General features: G+C 38.5%; 1 protein-coding gene across 4 annotated transcripts in view; it reads left to right on the forward strand.

Moving 5' to 3' along the window:
- Window positions 1–21,101, forward strand: part of egf (epidermal growth factor) — a 54,727-nt gene extending 33,626 nt beyond the window's left edge. For 2 of the 4 annotated variants that reach the window (XM_008112110.3, XM_008112108.3), the window contains 5 exons: window positions 4,031–4,172; window positions 5,789–5,953; window positions 12,494–12,620; window positions 16,871–16,973; window positions 18,686–21,101. In XM_008112110.3, the coding sequence (XP_008110317.2) occupies window positions 4,031–4,172; window positions 5,789–5,953; window positions 12,494–12,620; window positions 16,871–16,973; window positions 18,686–18,690 (542 nt within the window). In that variant the 3' untranslated portion in view covers window positions 18,691–21,101. Of the gene's footprint in view, window positions 1–4,030; window positions 4,173–5,788; window positions 5,954–12,493; window positions 12,621–13,335; window positions 13,567–16,870; window positions 16,974–18,685 lie in introns of those variants that run through there. The other 2 variants (XM_008112109.3, XR_010006867.1) reach the window with 2 other exon arrangements.
- The last annotated feature ends 299 nt before the right edge of the window (window positions 21,102–21,400 follow it).

Here is a 21,400-nt window from a genome sequence, read left to right on the forward strand (position 1 = left end):
GCAGGTATGCACGCTTTCTGGACCTGCCTGCATGTGTGGCGGGGCATACATGCAGTCCTGGAAAGCGTGAACACCTGTCAGTGCCTGCAGCCAAGCACCTATTACTCTAGATTAGAAACAGCAGGTGCAGGAAAGAAGAACACATTCTGGGAAAGAGAGCCAGGGGGTGAGAAGTCTCCCCCCCCCCCATAATGGTCTAATTTTCAGGCCCCGAAGCAAAAGAATTGAAAACAACCCTCCCAATTTTAAGAGGCTTACAAAAAAGATTGGGGCCCCAATGAAACTCGGGACACGAAACAGGATAAGGTTTCCCCCGAATGCACATCCCTACTGTCCACCCATTAGCTAATTGCAACTGATTGACCTCAGCATGGTTCTACATTATGTGCTCTTAGACCATGATATGCAGCTTATATTCACATTGCCAATTTACAGTCTTAGGCTTGGTTAACAGTGGTGGCAATTGTAGAGAATAAGGGGGATGTTTATTATATTTTTATATCAAAGGTGAAGACTGTTTGGTGCTTGAGCCTACAGGGGGTGCTGTAGTTTTTAACTGAATTTGTTTAAAGGATTTTAACTGGGAATTTTAAAATACTGTTTATATTTAACCCTGTTTTAATGTCTGTATATTTTACATGATTATGTTAATGCTTTTATGTTAAGCTGCTTCGAGTCTCCTTCGGGGGAGATAAAGTGGGGTATACATATACAGTAGAGTCTCACTAATCCAAGCCTCACTTATCCAAGCCTCTGGATAATCCAAGCCATTTTTGTAGTCAATGTTTTCAATATATCGTGATATTTTGGAGCTAAATTCATAAATACAGTAATTACAACATAGCATTACTGCGTATTGAACTACTTTTTCTGTCAAATTTGTTGTAAAACATGATGTTTTGGTGCTTAACTTGTAAAATCATAACCTAATTTAATGTTTAATAGGCTTTTCCTTAATCCCTCCTTATTATCCAAGATATTCGCTTATCCAAGCTTCTGCCGGCCCGTTTAGCTTGGATAAGTGAGACTCTACTGTAATAATAATAATAATAATAATAATAATAATAATAATAATAATAATAATAATAATACAGCTCTTGAGTCCCTTATCAATGGCCATGCAGAGAATGCCTAGTAGAAGTTGTAGCCAAGCATTTCCCACCCTGTCTTAAACATGAAGAATTATTGAATTTTTAAACTGCAGTGCTATGCAAATCTATAGCACGATGAAAGGTCTTGGAGGAAGGCAAGAAGTAAGTAATTTAAAATATTCCTTCCCCAAAGAAACACAGGTCAAAATGAAGATTCAAGAAATTTGAATTAACATGTTAATTATTATTTTCTAAATTAGCCTATGAGTCGTCATAAGCCACTGTAAAACTTGCAAGTTCTGAAAGTCAATTGCCATTTATTATCCTCTTATTTTAGCCACTTCCTATGCCATGTAATTTGCAACACCAACAATTCATCAATATGCAAAGCCTCCAGTTGTCAGTAGATGTTTTCTTCTCCTTTCGTTTGGCAATGCTAATGGGTATGTGTATATCAGAGAGAAATGAATAGATGATCCAGTAGAGATTTATTGGAAAGCTGTACCATGTATTTAAATGAAAGCAGCATTGAGTCTGCCATAATACTCATCAAATAATTTTATGTTAGTTTAATAGTCATGAGAGTCAGACAGCTGACATTTAAAGTCTGAGTACATTTAAATCTGTGTTCCTAATCAGATTCACTGATCCCCATAGCTAGAGGTCTGGCATTAAATCATCAGTATAGTGTCTGAGAACATTATACCTAAGTTGAACATTGCAATAAATAATAGATATAAGGATTGGTAGTTTTAGCAGTTTGTCATCCTGCCCCTCTTTGGGTAATTCATACAGGATTGGGCTATTGCAATACACTTCACATGGAGCTTTCAGTCTACAACTATTGAAAACTAGAACCTGGAAAATTATTTTCAAAAGTAATTAGTTACATAGAGACATGTCATGGTAGTTACATGCCTGTCAACATTTCAGAGATGAAAACCAGGACACGTGTTGCCTCGGCCGATCAGAGTGTGACAAGATGGCAAAAGTTACTGAGGCAAAATACACAATCTAGAAGAGGCAACAGCAGTTTACTTTTGCCTGAGCCTACTGGGAAGAGCAAGGATACCCTCTCTCTGTTGTTTTCTTCTTTCCTCTCTCCAACCCCTGAATTGAGGGCAAATTACTTTTGCACGTTGAATACAGTTTGCAGCAACTGAAATAAACTGAGGAGAAAGGGGGTAAAGAGGGGGGGAGGAAGAGAAAGAAACTGGAGCCTTTTAAAAATACTTTAAAAGTTGGGAAAACAGAGGATTGATCCAAACTGTTCCTACCAGATGAGTTGAAGGATATGTAGTACACTTTAAAAAATCCAAGGAGCTAAAGCAGTTGCTTTAATTTCCTTGCTTTTCAAGTTCCTGGCCACATTGGCATCTCAGCACCTTCAAACAAGCAGCAGTAGGTTGAGACAACATTTGAAGCATGGGATATTTATTTTACCTATTTGATAAAGTCACAGACCTTTAAGCCACAAGAGTAGATTTGAAAGAGATACAATTGTGCTGAAAAAGGAGTGAAGCCAAACTTTGTCAAGTTATAATCAAATCACGATTTTCTCACTTAAGTAAGGAGGAACAAATCACAAGAAATTATATGCTTGAAGCCAATTATTTTTAAGCTGTAGTGCTTGAATGTAGGAGGTCCTGATGGTGCTGCAGATTAAACCGTTGAGCTGCTGAACATGCTGACTGAAAGGTGGGAAGTTCGAATCTGCAGAGTGAGGTGAGCTCCCACTTTAGCCCCAGCTTCTGTCAATCTAGCAGTTCAAAAACATGCAAATGTGAGTAGATAAATAGGTACCATTCTGGCGGGAAGGTAACAGTGCTCCATGCACTCATGCTGGCCAAATGACCTTGGGGGTGTCTACGGACACCGCTGGCTCTTTGGCTTAGAAATGGAGATGAGCACCAACCTCCAGAGTTGGACACAACTAGACTTAATGTCAAGGGAAAACCTTTACCTTTAACCTTAGTGCAGAATATGGCAACCAGGCTTCTTAATGGACTATTCCATTATCCATAACTGCTGTGGAAAACTTTTTTGCTGCCAGTTAGCTATCAGCTAAGCTCAAATTCCTCTTTTTTTATTTATATCTCTAAGGCTCTTCTCAGCTCAAGACTTGTCCAAGACAACACACCTCTCTATTATACATTACCATGCTCAGGTCACTTAATGACTTTGAAGCAATCACTAAAGCAGTGATTACCAAATTTTTGTCATGGTCTTTATGCTCAAGTCACTTTTTTAGTAACTATTTTTATTCAAAGAAGCAAATCTACATTCACATATAATTACAAAACTTTATTTATATTCCACCCTATTTCCCTGAAGGGACTCTGGGAGATTCCTATCACAAAAAGGCAAACATTCAAAGACAGACACAAAGATGGAACTATATAGAAAGTTGGATTTCACAAAGCAGAAGGACCATATTCCGTTAATAAAAATACAACAGACATTTTTCATAATATAAAACAGAGCCCTAAAACAGCTAACTCAATCTACAACTAATTCTAACCACTACCATCCCAGATCACCCTACTAAACACATCCTACACATAGAACACCAAAAACTAATTGATGAATCTCATTCTCTTTCTTTAAAATATCTTTATATAACTACCCTTCTATTTTTAATAACTCTCTTCAAAGTCAGAAAACAAACAGTAGAATTTTGTCCCCATCTTTAGTTAAAAAGGTTGACCTGACATTTTTCTCATACATCTAGAGGACAAAAATTTGGGAATACAGTAGAGTCTCACTTATCCAAGCTTCACTTATCCAATGTTCTGTATTATCCAAGGCAGTCTGTCTTTTAGTAGTCATTGTTTTTGTAGTAAATGTTACAATGTTTTGGTACTAAATTCATAAATACAGTAATTACTATATAACATTAATAATAATAAGTCATCTTTGTCTCCAATACTGTGTTTCAGAATCTGCCATACCTGCTACCACTGTGAGCAGAGATAAGACCACATCATCTGAACAGGACAATCCTATTGAGTGCCCACCATCGTATTGTCTCAATGAAGGAGTTTGTGTTTATTTTTCAGCACTTCAAGCTTTTGCGTGCAAGTAAGTACAGAACTCTTTCACTTTTCCATGCAGTGTAGTGAACACTTCTTTGCATTGACTCAAAATATTTTGATTGTGGCCCAATGAAATAGCATGCAGCTCACATATTTTCAAAATGTGTTCATAATCATACCCAACAATATACTGTTCCTGCATTTGTTGTTGTTGGTCTTCAACCCTCTTTTTAACTTTTAGTGACCCTAAGATAACCCTACCACATGGGATTTTTTGACAAGATTTGTTCAAAGAGAATTTGTCTTTGCCTGCCTTGGTGGGCGAGATATGAAACTTGTCTAAGTTCACTGCGTGGTTTTCCATGGCCAAATGAGAATTTCAACCCTGGTCTCAAATGTTGTGGCTCAACAGTCAAACCACTGGCTCCCTGTTCTTGCATGTTATATATAGCATGCTTTTTGCTTTAGGCAGTCCCTCATAGCCCAAGGATATTGGCCCTCCAAGTGTAGTGTCTTGGTAGTGGATGTGTAGGTGTCTGTGGAGACCTATTCTTGACCCGCATGTTCTTTTGCAGTGAGGACACTGGTTTCCTGGTGAAAGGTGGTCCTGGTTGGGGTTGGCTTGATATGCCTTCCTCTTGGCACATTTCTCTTTTAAGCCCCCATTCATGCTTCTTCCAATTCTGCAGCACTGCTGGTCACAGCTGACCTCCAGCTAGAGTGCTCAAGGGCCAGGGCTTTCCAGTTCTCAGTATCTATGCTACAGTTTTTAAGATTGACTTTGAACCCATCTTTAAATCTCTTTTCCTGTCCACCAACATTACGTTTCCCATTCTTGAGTTGGGAGTATAGCAACTGCTTTGGGTATTCGTACAACATGGCCAGTCGCTGGTTATATAGTACTGATATCAGGTGTTGTGTCAGATGCAGTAATTGGTATCGCAATTCTACGCTAGGTGGCAGTGTTTCTCCATTCATTCTCAATGTGTGGATGCTAAATTCCAAAACAAAATTAGTGAAAATATTTTTGCCTTCCCTCTGTTGGACATAGCTGCATATTTTACAGCTTTGAAAAATAAGCTTCCCATTTAGAATAATGTTAATACGGTTTGTGTTATGTTGTGTCAGCATCACAGATTAGAATACATAACTGTTTAACTGCCACAATACAGTCAACTCACAGTTAACGGGACCTCAAGCAAAAAATAAATAAATAGAAGAAATATTTAAAATAAAAATTTAAATAAAATCATTTTTAGCAGGAATGTTACATCAAGTTAGGTTTAACTTTATTTGATTTTAATTACACTATTTGAATATTAATATCAAGTCAAAACAGAGTTTATGGTATGGTATATATGGACTATAGTATTAGGCCTATTTTTAATAGTAACTCTCAAGCAACCAGAAATTACATTTAGTCAGCACCTGCTCCCATGGGTGCCAGTTAACCGAGAGTCTACTGTACATGTTTTCTTATGTGCAGGATTATTCGTTCCTCCATCAGCAGCAACAGTGATACTTGAAGATTTTCACGAATTTAAGGTGTCCAGATACAACCTTTCCACTGTTTGATGAAATTAGATCACTGTAAAATCAAAATGCTGGTTATGATACTTGTTGCCTTCTTTATTGGTTATTATTTTTTTGCCAATTGGACAGGTGTGAGAAAGGATATCTGGGAGAGCGTTGCCAGTTCAGTGACCTGGAGTGGTGGACACAGCAGCATGTGATGCAAGCAAAGAAACAGAACATTGCCACCGCGGCTTGCCTGGCTGTGTTGTTTATGCTTCTCCTCATTGGAATTGTAACTTTCTACTGCTACAGGTATGGCAATCAGGAGAGTGTTGCTTTACAGCACTGGTGGAAATCATACAACACTTGAGATGCTGTTGGACTGCATCTTCCACTAGCTGTGTTGACTAGGGCTGCACAGACTTACAGATGAACAACTTCTGGAATATAGATGTGAAAAAACATCTGGGTGTCCCCTTGGCAACATCCTTGCAGATAGCCAATTCTCTCACACCACAAACGACTTGCAGTTTCTCAAGTCACTCCTGACATGAAAAAATAAATAAGCATGAACTCATTAATATGTGGATTCTCAAAAAACAAAAAACAAAAAACAACAACAACAACAACAACAAAAAAAAAACAATGCCTCAAGATTTCAGATATCTTGCCGAGGAAAAGCTATCCACTTCTGGGCTTCACTTGGGAACAATCATTTTCCCAAAGATATGTGAAGTTTCTCCCTCAGAAAACACATCTGAGGGCAAAAAACGACCCATATGTTTTGTAAAAAGTACTGATTTCTGCACAAAAGTATGGGGTTTTTTTTGGCCCAGATAACATATTTGGGAAAACAATATAGCAATAATTGCATAGGAAGTCACATGGATATATATATATATACACACACACACACACACACACACACACACACACACACACACATACACACACACACACACACACACATATATATACAAACTGTGCTACATTCACCCAACTAATGCAAACAATGTACTATATAGAAAAAATGCATGCTGTTTCCCTGCAAGTATTTTTGTTCTTAAACCAATATTTTTTCATAGTAATTAGTGTATTTTGTACAAAATGAATTGTCTGTGCAACAAAACTTTGTGTGTTGTTATACAAATGAATTTATCCCTACAAGGTACTAAAGTATTATGAGTGTTTGAACATGGCTGAAACTTTTTGTTTCTGCAGTTAGGAAGAAAAAGGTAAAGTGCAATCAATTGTTTTCTATTTATTTCATGTTGCTAACATACTGCATATCGGTTAGGTATTTATTACATTTGTATGCCACCTTTATCCCAAAGTGGCATCCAAAACAATTTAAAATATTCACAATAAGTGTTTAAAAGCAAACTAAAAACAGATGAACAGGTGGACTTTAAAGTAATTCACACATTTAGTCCAAGATTTTCTGTATTTTAGACTATGTGGGATGGGGACCTCAGCTCTAACACTTTTAAAATGGCATGTACATTGAGTAGTGCCATGTTTATGAAGAAGATTTTTATAGGTTAGTGCAACCAAACCATTTGGCCTCTTTAAAGTGTCTTAACAAAACATTCCAGGAATTTAAATGATTTACTTTGTAATGGTGAATCTGAACAGTTGTTGCTTAGGATATCTTGGCATAACCTTGACAGGGAATCTGAAGGACAAGAAACAGAAAGAAAAAAGGGAGAATGAAGCAGAGTTGCTGAATAAAAAGAGTTTTATCCCATTATTCTGTTTTTCGTTCCACTGTTCTTTGGATTTTATTTTCTTGGACCCTCTTCTCTCTAGGTGCCCTTCCATACAGCCATATAACCCAGAATATCAAGGCAGAAAATCCCACAATATCTGCTTTGAACTGGGTTATCTGAGTCCACACTGCCATATATTCCAGTTCAAAGCAGAAAAAGTGGGATTTTATTCAGCTGTGTAGAAGGGCCATAGTTTGTTTATAAACTTTTACCACCAGTCAACGTAGCTAACTTCTTTTCATTCTTTCCCAGAAGCAGGACTACAGACATTCCGGGGCTGAAGGATATATTTGTTTTTAATCAGTTTTATCTCTTATTGAAGAATATCCTGACTGGTCTTAAACAGTCAAGATATTTGTCAACAAGACATAAAACTGCTTATCCAGATAGCATTGCCCAAGGATTTTAACATAAAGCCTTGTAGAGACTTTGATGGCAAAGCTGTTCCCTTTCCCTAGTTAAAATTTTCAAAACAAAGCAAAACAAAACAGTAGTGCATCTTAGGTGAGCTTTTTCTGAAGATTCAACAGAAACTCCACTGCCTGAACTTGCTCATTCACAAATCATGCAAAAGTATCTCAGGATCCATTTCCAGACCCTGTCTGGGCACCAGATATCTATGTCTTTTCTTTTAAGTGCTGCCAAACGTTCTTAGATGGAAACATCCATTAAAAAAAATACATCCACCAAGGTATTGGCTAGAAACTCATAGAAACAATCCTCTGCTTATGACAGGCAACCCTATCATGGGTTTTCTTAGCTAGAAAAACTGATCTGGTAAGAAGAAGAACATGACTAAAAGTTTCAGGGAACTAGGTTTTATATGGCTTAGAACCATTTTATGCTCTAATGCAGTGTTTCTCAGTCTGTGGGTCTCCAGATGTTTTGGCCTTCAACTCCCAGAAATCAGCTGGTAAATTGGCTGGGATTTCTGGGAGTTGTAGGCCAAAACACCTGGGGATCGACAGGTTGAGAACCACTGGCCTATGGAAAAAGATTTTGGAACCAGATGTTACCTTAGAGACCCATGGAGTATCATACCGAGTTGTCCACTATCACACCCCAATGTATAATATATGCAAATGTTACATTGTCCCTGGAAATGCTGATTTTGTCCTGTAGTCAACTTTATGGTAAGAGTTGATTTTGAGCATGGCAAAGTTACTTTTATTGGAATATGACTCCTTAATGGCCCATGATGGGTGGAGGATTCTCAGATTCTCAGGCAATTTTTGAAAGCTCTGAACATATTGTAATTTGTTTTACTGATGCTGATGTTTTATTGTTGGGATATTTGTTTTATTGTCTTGTGGTTGTTGTTACATTGTTGTGTTGGGCAAGGCCCCATGTAAGCCGCCCCGAGTCCCTTTGGGGAGATGGGGCGGGGTATAAGAATAAAGTTGTTGTTGTTGTTGTTGTTGTTATTAGTTCTGTTCTCTTTTTTAAAATCTATATTTTAATTGAATACAAAGAGAGGATTTTTAAAAAGAAAACAGGAAGAGAATGGGGAAATGGGAGGAATACAGAAATGGGAGGAATACAGAATGGGGAAATGGGAGGAATACAGGATATTAATATGGGTTAACCATATAATTTATAAAAGCTGATGACATGCAAAAACATGTTGACATGCAGTTGACATCAGTAAAATTCACATTCATGTCCAATCAAAGATCTTTGGCTGGGGAACATTCATTTTGCCAATCTTGTATTATGAATCTTCTAGCTAAAGCAAAATTGTGCAGGATCTATCTGCTCTGAGAGTCAGTTAAATACCAAGTTGTAGGAATATAACTGAAAAAATACATATATATCTATGCAATAATCCTGAATTTGCAAGACCTGAGCAAAACTTGATAATGGGGTGACTTGGAGATCTCTTGTCATAAGCTGAATCATAAGTTGAAGTTGACTTTATGATGGTTAACATTACAAATAAATATTATTTCTAATGTAAAATGAGTATGTTGCCATACCCTCCAGCTAGAAAGAAGGGAATGACTGCTGGATCCCTCCCAAATTGTATGTCATAGTCCTATTCTTTTCGAGGAAGCTGAGTCCTGTGTGTGGATCAGGTATATGAGACAGAGCCTCCTTAATGGATTCATCTGTTTACTGTAGAATTTTCATTTTAATATTACTGAAAATATAGTAATTTTTGTAATTTGGGTATCTTGATTCATGCGGTCTCTCTTCCATCTACCTTTTCTACAACCTGTTCCCACTTAAAAACAAAAAGAAGAAGCCATTGTTTAGCCACGATTTACTTTCCTCTTTTGCCAACTGGTTTTGATCAATATAGCTGTTTATCTTGAAAGCAAGTTTTCAATTACATGCTTGACTGGGTTTGTACTACAGCTATTAGTAGCCTAACTAGATCAAAATGAAACCACTGATCTAAATCCCCCTTTAACTGGAGTCCAGAAACCAATATTTGGATTGGGATTGCTATTTCATTTTTACTCATACTCTGCTGTATTTTAAGTCATATTGATTAACTTTTGCAAGTGGGACTGTTGAAGTCCTTCCCTTCATCCATAAAACATAAACTCAGATTGCCCATTAATGTGAGGCATGCAGGGGGGAAAGGTGCTGCTGCGACAAGGCTTTTTAAAGACCTCACACGTGCACTCACACAACTATGGAGACACGCTTTTTCAATTATGCTTTTCCCTTTAGGACATTTAGAAATGTAACAAGGTGTTACAGCATAGTATGTTACCATTCAGAGTTCCAGGCAAACATGCCCTCTTCCAGGATATTCCATTCATATCTACGTGGTGTATATATCTGTATATATCCAATAACAATACAGTGCATTTTTAGTGTCCAAAGCATTTCATTGACTTTTTCTTGGTAATTTTTTATAAGCTGGAAGAAGCTAACTAGTATAAATGAAAACAAAATGGTCTCAATTCAAAGAAAGCCTTTCAGTATAAGCCATATACGGCACTCCATGAAATTATGCCGGCCACACAACCTTGGAGACGTCTATGGACAATGCTGGCTCTTCGGCTTAGAAATGGAGATGAGCACCAACCCCCAGAGTCAGACAAGACTAGACTTAATGTCAGGGGGAAACCATTATCTTTACCTATAACCCATATAAGTCACTGGAGCTACTACCCTGTTTTCCCCAAAATAAGACAGGGTCTTATATTAATTTTTGCTCCAAAAGATGCGTTTGGGCTTGTTTTCAGGGGCAGTCTTATTTTTCCAAATTTGACTTTTTAAATGAATTACACCTAGGGCTTATTTTTGAAATAGGGCTTATATTTCGAGCATCCTTAGAAATGCTGAAAAATCATGATAGGTCTTATTTTCAGGATAGGTCTTATTTTGAGGAAACAGGGTATTAATAAGTATTAAAGTAACCAACTGGATTCAGTAGAAATCACTGTATTACTTGTGTATATGTCAACCTCATGTATAAGTTGAGGACAGGTTTGTAAGCCAGAAAGATGGATTTTGATATTAGCCATAGATATTCTGAGGCTCATTCTGCAGAGACAGTAATGGATTGGGGCTACTTTGATTTAGTTTTGATTGTCTCAAACATTTCAGTTGGCTGATTCCATCTGTTTTATTTTATTTGCTATCTTATAACTATTATAATTATGTGTTTTTGGTTTCTTAATTGATTATAGTTGTTAATTACTCTGGTTTACATAGGGTTTTTATCGTGTCAGGAACAAATTGAGAAACTGCAAATCGCTTCTGGTGTGAGAAAAATCATCTGTCTGCAAGGACATTGCCCAGGGCTTGCCCAGATTTGTTTTGATGTTTTACCATCCTTGTGGGAGATTTCTCTCATGTCCCTGCACGGGGAGCTGGAGCTGACAGAGGGAGCTCACCCTCTCTATCTGTATTCGAACTGCCGACCTGTTGGTCAGCAGTCCTGCTGGCACAAGGGTTTAACCCATTGTATCACCAGGGGCTCCTACATAGGAATAAGAAGTGATTTAAATGCATATGTGTGTGTGTGTGTGTGTGTGTGTGTGTGTGTATATATATATATGTGTGTGTGTGTGTATATATTTCCATGATTTCTAATGTATTAATTACTTTTGTGTCCAGCATATCCTCACAGGATGCTAAGAGGTTCTTAACATTTTATGCATTTTGTCTTAATTGTTGTATGGTTTAACTGGGCAATAGGCATCAGGTTGCAAAATGGTGAATGATCCAGGTTCACTTGTTGAATTTCATGGCTGCATGGGCATTTGAAATCCAATTTCCTGATTCCCAGTCTAGCACCACTAGAACCACTATAACTTTAAATGTTTCATTTCCTAGATCCACCTTTAAAGGAAACTTGCACTTGTCATGGTAGTCCTGTTTATTTGCAGTCTATTTTAGCTCACACCAGACTCCTGGATAACCTGTTCAAACAGGATGGGGATTGAGTAGGGGGCTAGATTTCTACCTTCCAACCAGTGATGGATGGTGGTCACATGCTAACAGGATGGCAAATCTATTCCTGGTTTAAATGAACTACCAAAGTGGTAAATCTATCTAGGAACAGGGTTCAGAGCCTTAGCTTCTTTAAAGCCTGTATTAAAGTCCAGAATGGAGTCAAAACCTCACTGACATGAGATCATCAGCCATTACTGCGTTTATATGATGTGGATGATGCCAGGACCAAATGATGCCATGCCCATGATTTCACAGGCTTTCCTGGCTGTAGCACTGGTTGGGTTGTGCAGCTGTGGTTGACCAAATTTTGCCTCTTCCTTGCCACATTTGTATTGGGGGGGGGGGGGGTAGGAAAATGTGAGTTTAAACTACTGGAGAACATTCTCATAGCAAGAGCTTAGGCCTGGGAAACTTCTCTTGGCTTGCTTTTTCTCTCTATGGGGGACGATGCGGACAAGGAAGCCTATTTCAGGACTCAGATGGCACGGGCACAAATCACCTCTTCAGTTTAGGGTGACTTGTGGGCTGAAACTTCTCCTTCCTCTTTTTGTGATATCATTTTGATTCTCAGTCATGATGAAAGCTGCCGAAACAAATTAGGTGTATGCTTGCTCAGAACCCATTTCATGCCGGGGCATTTTATTTCCTTGTCCTTTTTATTTTACAGTAGACAAAAGAGGTTATACGGGAAGAAACCCTGCGGAGAACCAATCAGAGATACTAGCAGCAGTGCCGGTGGTAGCAGCAAAAGCACTGACAGCGAAAATACAAATCTTCAAACCGAGAAGCCTCTGGTAATTCTATATTAGCATGGAATAGTGAGAGAAGGAGGAAGGATAGAAAAGCATTAGGGATCCACTCAAGATTAATCATCAAATAATTCATATCTTAAATATATTAAATAACTGCTGGGATCATTGGGGGCTTTGCTATGAGCCCCCTCCCCCAGTTCCTCTTACCTCATTGTTATATTATCCCTCAAAGTTCACAGCTGCCTGAACACATGGCAGGCAGGAGACAGTGTTATTGTTAGCTCCACATACACCAGTTGGAGGGACGTGTTCTAAATTAAGGAATACCAACATGATGACATGACTGATTTTCACAGCAGACATAAAAATGCACTTTATTTCTTAGAGACAAAGGCTGTAATTTTCAAATCATTTCGGTGTGTGCCCCCAACTCAAGTTGGCAAAGTATTGGGGTGGGAGAGGCTATCCCCACTTAACTTGGTGCAAAATCACAATCCAAGTGTTTTATATGCTACCTACTAGGGATGATTTACTTGAAAAAGATGAAATGCCTTTGCATCAGCAACAGTATTGAATTCATTTGGGCAGCAGAGAAGTGAAACAAAAAGATGAAGAAATGGCCTGATGATATCTTCCAATGTTACTTTTTTACTAGTTCTGTACCACCCAGACAGAACAAAATTATTTTAATACTAAATTTTGGAGCCAAGCAAATTATACTTCCTGTCTTTACTTTCTTTCCTTTTGTTTATACAAGGCAAGAGTTAAAAGATGTACTACACAAGTTTATTGAGGACTTATAAAACCAGAAGGATGCATCAGAATTGAAGTCATCTTGTTCATTTCAAACTGTCCATGACAGCAAGCTACCCATAGCAGCAGTTGTTGCTACAGTTAATCCCAGCTACTAATATAATTTTCATTCAGTATGACGGTTAATTAAATGTCTAAACAGTGGAGTGAGTCAATAAAATAAAATCTAGCTTAATCTGCTGTGACATACTTCTCATTGTTGATTTTTCGCTCCTCTATATTGCTTTGGTTGATGTTTTATGGGTCTGTTTCATGAAGTTATCAATTGCAGTTAACAAAATCCATTTTTTTTAGTCTGCCTCACCTTCGATTATCAGAAAGACCATTAATTATGTCAGAAACTGGATGGAAAAATGAAAAATATGCTTAGGAGTAATTCATGATAAATATATATTGTTATATATCTATTTTATTTTTGGAGCCATATTATCAATAGCAGTATAATACATATATATGAACCAGAAATGTTAGCTGGTATTCTGTGATTCTCTGAACTTAAATACTCAGCTAGTAGAGTTCAGGTAGTCAAAGCCTTTTTGAGTAAAGACAAATTGTGCATTTCTTGTCATGCTTATGTGTGATAACAGTACATGTGGTATAGTTCATGTCTCACTGTATGCACACAGTCTAGGCTTGTCCGATCGATGGAAAAAATGTTTCAATTCTCGTTTCTAAAGTAGGGGGTGCCGGCGCTTTGATATAGAAATTATTTCCGAATTTTTCACCCAAAAATTTCGGCTATTTCCGAAAATTCGTAATGATTCTTAATGTTTCTAAAATGGCGGAAACGCATGCGCAATTGCCAAGAAAAAAAAAAAGGAAACCGTGGGGGAATTTTACAGGGCGCTCCCACCCTCATTTCTTGAGCTATCCTCATCAAATTTGGTACAGTGGGAGATCACATTCAACACTCTTTGCTCAACAAATTGCAGAACGTTTCCTGTCTCCTATGACTTTTGGCGAATTTTCATAACTTTTTATAATACACTATTTTTCAATATTTTAAGAAACCTGTTCCTGGTTTGAAAGTCTTATTTCCTGTTCAATTGGGTTCTTATCACTGTAAAAGTCCCTCTTCTACTTGTGTAGACTTTGGATTAGAAACGCAGCACACGCCAAGCAATGCCTTGGCAGGAGTGCCACTGTCCTTTGGAAACTATAAATTGCTGTGGACCCTCTATTGAATCAAATCAATGTCTGACTTTGTGATTGCAGAAATAAAACTCAGCCCAAGGCTTGGGAATAGAAATGGAGCGTGAGGGAAGCAATGCCTTGGCGGGTGCCCCACGTCCTTTGGAAACTATTTCTTCCAATGTACCCTTTTAGGTTTGAAAACAATGTGTGTCTTTGTGATTGCTGCAATAACACTCAGCCCGGGGGCTTGGGATTACAAACGGAGCGGGAGGGAAGCAATGCACTTTCAGGAACTCAGACGTCCTTTAGAAACTATAACTTTCAAGTTCCCCCCCTTTCAGGATTGCAAAGAAGGGCTGATGTAGTGATTGCTAAATTCCAAAAAAACCCCAAAAAGGCAGAGGGTCTCTCTCTGGAGTAGAAAAGTAGAGGACCCCTTGCAGTGCACTTGCAGGAACGCAGACGTCCTTTGGAAACTATAATTTTCAAGTTTCCCCCCTTTCAGGATTGCAAAGAAGGGCTGATGTAGTGATTGCTAAATTCCAAAAAAACCCCAAAAAGGCAGAGGGTCTCTCTCTGGAGTAGAAAAGTAGAGGACCCCTTGCACTGCACTTGCAGGAATGCAGACGTCCTTTGGAAACTATAATTTTCAAGTTCCCCCCCTTTCAGGATTGCAAAGAAGGGCTGATGTAGTGATTGCTAAATTCCAAAAAAAAACAAACCCAAAAAGGCAGAGGGTCTCCCTCTGGAGTAGAAAAGTAAAGGACCCCAAGCACTGCACTTGCAGGAACGCAGACGTCCTTTGGAAACTATAATTTTCAAGTTCCCCCCCCTTTCAGGATTGCAAAGAAGGGCTGATGTAGTGATTGCTAAATTCCAAAAAAAAGGGGCAGAGGTTTAGAAATGGAGCGCCAGGAAAGCAATGCCTTGGCGCCCACGTCCTTTTGAAAATAAAAATTCCCTAAAGCCACAGCAAGGACTCTGCCACAAGCCCCAAGCCAATTTCCCCCCCAAAAAAACACAATATCGAACCAGATATTGCCAGAACAGTCACTTAGCCCTCTCTCCCCCAAGCAAGCAAGCAGCTTGATTCCCAGCGCAGTGCGAACCACCCTCTCCTAGCCCAGAATGGCTTGGCTCGGTTGGGGAGGGGATTTTTATAGAGATCCTACACGTGGACGCCGAGGATGCTAGCCCCCACCTTTTTCAGCCATCGTGGAAGTCTCTGATTGGCCAGGGAGCGGTAGCCATTTTAGGCTGCGCTAGGCTCCCATTCAAGTTAGGTTGCAGAAATAAAAAAAATATTTTTTTTAAAAAAAAAATTAAAAAAAATTTGGGAGGAAAAAATTTAACAAAACATTTAAGACACAATTAGAGAATGGGCCAACGATGGTTCAAATTACATTGCCAGTTGCGCCCAGGGACAACGTTTCAATACTCGGTTCAAAAAGCAAGAACAATCCGAAATAATAACGAAACGAGAATCATAACGAAATTTTGGACAACCTTAGCACACACATGTTGTAGGGTTGCCAGAGTGAAAACTAGAGCAGGTCCTTTAATGGATGTGTAGATGAGGGAATTTCAGTAAGTGTTTCTAGTTATCTGGAAAATTTATTTATTTTTATTTATTTCCAGCATTTATACCCCGCCCTTCTCACCTGGAGGGACTCAGGGCGGCTTACAACAGTTGGCAACATTTAATTCCAATAACATAATAATAAAACAAAAACAGTACATATAATCAATTAAAACTATAAAAATACATCATTAAAATACTACTACATACACAACTATTAATGACCTCATCACATTGAGATGGGAAAGCATGGGTGACCATAGAGAATCATAGGGTAAAGAATCGCCCCTCTTATATCGTCAGCAGTCCTGTTTTGAATTCTCTCTCCCCATCACACTCATATGTATTACATGTGTATTACATCTTTTACCTATTGCCTTGTATAAACAAAGGAAGGAAACCTAAGAGTTAGCAATACATTAATCTTTCATTAATCACATGGACTATATTACTTTTAAAAAAATCAGGAGAAACAACAATATCCGAAAGCCAAGAGAACCCCTTTCCTGCCCAAAGCCCCATACATTAAAGGAGACTGAAACCAGTTTAAAACCACTTCTTTACATGGAATAATATTGTGCTGCCCCAAACCCCATAGGATACAAGAGACTCATGTGATGACCTCAGTATCTCTCCATGCTTGAGAAGAGGCTGAAGTGTCCTATGACTGGGAAATTTCTCAATGTGATAAGGCCCTTAAAGTGTAGACAGCCTTACCCTCCAGTTTTCAATCTGGCAATCCTAATTGGGCTGTTTGTTTTTGCAGTTAATTGTTATGATGGAATGTGATGACAACAACAAAGACAGATCAAGTGATGAAACAGATTGCAGTACGGAAGAACTTCATTATTTTTGCCTCTCTGAAGCCTGTAAGCACCACTTTTTCTATATTTTTGTAGAATATATTTGCCTTCAAAATTTAGCAAGAAAAAGAACAAATTGACACCGTTCAAGTCTGATTTCATGTTATCAGATAGTCTTGAGTCACAGGCCCTGAAACCTTTTAAACAGAGGGCCAGTTTATGGTTCCTCCGACTGTTTGGGTGCCAGACTATAATTTGAAAAACACATGAACGAATTGTTATGCGCACTGCACATATAGTTACGAAAGAACAATACAATATTTAAAATGAAGAAGAATTTTAACCATCATAAACTTAGCATTGATTATGTGTTTTAACAACGTTGAAACCTGCTTGGAGCCATGAGGAGAGGTGGATAAAATTATTATAATTATTATTATTACCAATATTTTAATAGGAAGTGTGGGCCTGCTTTTGACTGATGAGATAGTCAAGTTAATTAGGATTGTTATTGTTGTGTTGTGTGCCTTCTAGTTGTTTCAGTCTAAAATTTAGGGTGGGGACCAGGTAAATGGCCTTGGAGGGCCACATCTGGCCTTAGTTTGGGAACCCCTGGTTTGAGTGGTTTGGTTGCTTCCAAGATTGAAACTTCTATTGTCAACTGAACTACAGTGCAGACAATAGTATGAAACATATGTCATATAAGACAATATTGTTTTCTCCATGCTGGAGTGGGCATATATTTCTGCAAATCCAGGTAAAATGAGACTAATATGTGTGCTCCGGTCCAGTTCAATTTGATTTCTCATTGAGGCAATGGTAGGTCTTAGGTACTTCTTATAACTGACATTTCTTGGCTTACTTAAGAATTTAAATAATTTGCAGACATCCTCCTTTCTGATACCATTCAAGATAACAATAATTCCCCTCTTCTGTCAAATATACAGCAAATGTAGCTCATGGATAACTTTAAATGATATGTCTCTTGGTGTGGGAGAAGTGACAAGGTATGGTTCCTGTCTTTCTTCTACCACTTGTAATGAAAGAGTTGATGACCCCAACTCCCCTTGCTCTTATATAATGAGGAATCTTTGGTTTTCCAAAGATGGTGTACATCAACAGTCCCACACCACATAGACAGTGGTCAGGTATCATGAGTGTTGAGGTCTAAACTATCCAGAAGGACAAAGGTTCCCTGCAATAAGAGTTCAAGGCCAAATAGTTACTTGAACCCAAACATTGTTTATTCAACAGTGTCCCCTGCACCAGATGTTGCTGGAATCTAGTTCTCATCAGGTCTAGCCAGTTTGGCCAATGTGGGACATGATAGGAATTGTAGTTTAGTCAAAATCTGGAGGGCCAGGGGTTATCCACCTTATCCTGCACCACTCAATGTACCACCTTCCTTACCACTGTCCACTTTGGGAAGGACTAAACATTTGTATATCTAAAACATTTGGAAGGCCAGATGTTCCCCAATCTAAGTTACTGGGTTATTGTGAAATATTTAAAAACAAAAGTGGGGGGGGGGAAGGGAATTTCCTCTCTTGTATATCTTGAATGAAAGTGCCAAATACTGGTTTATACAATAAATGAATTAAATAAGGCTTGCTTACCTCAGTGATTTATTAAAATAGTCTGGATATATTTTCATCCGATTTTCTGTGCATCTACATACTTGTGGATTTGTCTGTCTTTGAACATTGCACACCTGTGGGTACAATCGGTTTGAGTAACTGTTCTTTCTTATTCTCTCTGCTTCTCCTGTTTTTCTTCAGCATGAGCAATGGAAACTTGGACAGAAATGGGTTGCAGAGGAAGTAAGCGATCAGGTCTCCGTCTCCAGCTACCCAGAAACCTGAAGTTTTTGTATCAGAGAACGACGATGTTAATGTGTCCCAAAACACTCTAGGAAGTGGCTCCCTCTCAACTCTGTCTCATGCAGTCAGCTTAATACAGGCAGATTAAAGACCCTCTCAACTAAGCTGAACATAGGATGCTGAGGCTCACAAGTAACCACAAAGTATGTTCATTGGAAGCAATTTTAATAAGGATTTTGAAAACATCCAAATGTGAGAGAAAACATCCTCACTGTGAGAGCTGTTCGGCAGTGGAACTCTCTCCCTCAGAGTGTGGTGGAGGCTCCTTCTTTGGAGGCTTTTAAGCAGAGGCTGGATGGCCATCTGTCGGGGTGCTTTGAATGCGATTTCTTGCTTCTTGGCAGGGGGTTGGACTGGATGGCCCATGAGGTCTCTTCCAACTCTACGATTCTATAATTCTATGAAATGAATGATGTGCTGCCCATTCATACTGCAAATGCCTGTGTTCACAGAAGGGGAGTGGATATGTCCACTCTACAGACGACATAGGCTAACACATCTTTGATAATATGCTTCAAAAGTGAGTTGTAGAATCATAGCATCATAGAGTCGGAAAAGAACATAAGAGCCACCCAATCCACCCCCTTGCCATGTGTTAACGAGTAAATGAACACCAGGAAGAGAATTGGTGCTGTATTGGTGCTTGTGACTCATTTAAATCATGGTCAGGATTATTTTATTGCAATTAATTTCTCCAGGTTGCATTGTCAGGGGTGAGAAACACTTTGCCTTAATAATGCTCTACGCTCAATATAAGATTGGAAGAGACTGGTGACAACTTTTATTGGCTAGTTATCTGTTGACCAATGAGCCCGATGCTCTGGCCCACTGGAATGGCAGGAAGGAACAACCCAAGTGGGTGCTCCCTGCATGTTCCCTTTCCATGAAGAGGTTCAAGAAAGGCACTAGCTCAAAATGGACCATAGCAAAATATTGCTGCACATCTCAAATACCCCAAGGAGACCCCTTCCATTAGCAGTGCCTAAAAATACCCAGCAATCGATGTTTTGGATCCAAGACCCATGTTAACTCTCCCCAAATGTTGTGACAAAAGACAAGTAATCCAAAACAGACCCCTATATAAAACTCTTAAGTAGCTCCCTACTGAGTTGTCACTATAGAAACAAGGTGTGTTGACCATGCACAAGAGCAGGCCATTTACTGTTCTCCCTAAAATGCAGTGAAAACCACATCTAGGACACTTTGGTCAGCCAATGGGGTTCAAACTGTGGTTTAAAAATGTTGACTAGTGTTCCAGATTCTGCCTAGGGTCACGTTGGCCCCTGGGAGGAAGGATCTGGCAATTTGCCATAAAGATGGACCGACCAGACTCAACTACTGCCCTGACCCCACAAAGTAATAGCGCTGTAAGTTACATAGTTCCCTTTTCAGAAAAAAAGTATTTCTCTGTATTGCATTTGCCAGTATTACTAATGTTCAGAGTAGTCTTTTCTTTGCAATGAAAATAATAATGCAGACATACAAAGAGAAATAATTACTAAGGATAATGTGTACAGGCAAGACAGATTCATGTACAGCATGTTGCAGCTCTAAAAAAAAAACCCTGTGGAATCCTGAGTGAAATAGTGCCTACTAAAGGCTCTTAACTATGCTCAAGTGATTTATCAGGAAACAAGGGCTAGCAAATCTTCAACAATAATTATATCTGTATTCACGGCAAGGTTTTGTACTGTAAATCATCCCAGCTGGTGGTTTTGCAAATGGTTCAGTATGGGAGCCTTGCCATTGGCCAGCTGATTCCAATTTGGCAGCCTTAGCAATAAATAACATCTGACAGGCCTGTGTTTACCAATGATCACAATTTTTGTTGGACATTTGATGAACCGAAATGAGTTGGCCTTCTACCAAACTGATGGACTCTGGAAATGAAATAACTAAATATGCACTGAAAACATGACACACATACAGAAATACAGTCCATTTTGCAGACATGGTTTGCACTTTTTCTTGAAAGAAGTAATTGTTTAAAAGAGGAAAGAAATAAACATGACCAAAAGGTCTTCAAAAGTGCATTGCACACATTGCCCCCTTGCTTTCCCCCTTTATTATCTATCCCACATATCCAATCGTATGGTATTGACTGAGGCTAAAGTTTGCCATCCCAATCAAGAATATTTGGGATTGAAATTGAGAGGGTTTTTTTTTTTTTTTTAACTACGAACTATATGAACTACTTTGCTGAGGGTAGCAGTAGTAATTGTGATCTTGTACATTTATAATGCATACTGCTGGCAGAATTCAAATGCAGAAAAAGTCCATGGGGAACTCTTGAATAAAATAGAGTTTCCACTAATGCCTATGAGAAATGCTTATTTTAAATACTAACTGAAAATAGATTTTTCAATTGATTTTTTTTAAAAAAAAAATAGGATTTGTTTGCCTTTACAGAATTGACTCTACAAAATCTATAATGCTGACTATATAGAAATGAAAGTGAATTATTTTTAAAGGAAAATATATATTAAAAATCCAGATTCTAATTTAGCATATTAGTAAAACTAATATATTTACCTGGTAGATGTAAATGTGATTATTTAGTAGGAAGCTTCATGAGACAACAGGTAGTGAGAATAATCCACCCTTCGAAAGGGA

Source organism: Anolis carolinensis, chromosome 5 (genome assembly GCF_035594765.1).
Source record: "Anolis carolinensis isolate JA03-04 chromosome 5, rAnoCar3.1.pri, whole genome shotgun sequence".
In the NCBI taxonomy this organism is placed as follows: domain Eukaryota; kingdom Metazoa; phylum Chordata; class Lepidosauria; order Squamata; family Dactyloidae; genus Anolis; species Anolis carolinensis.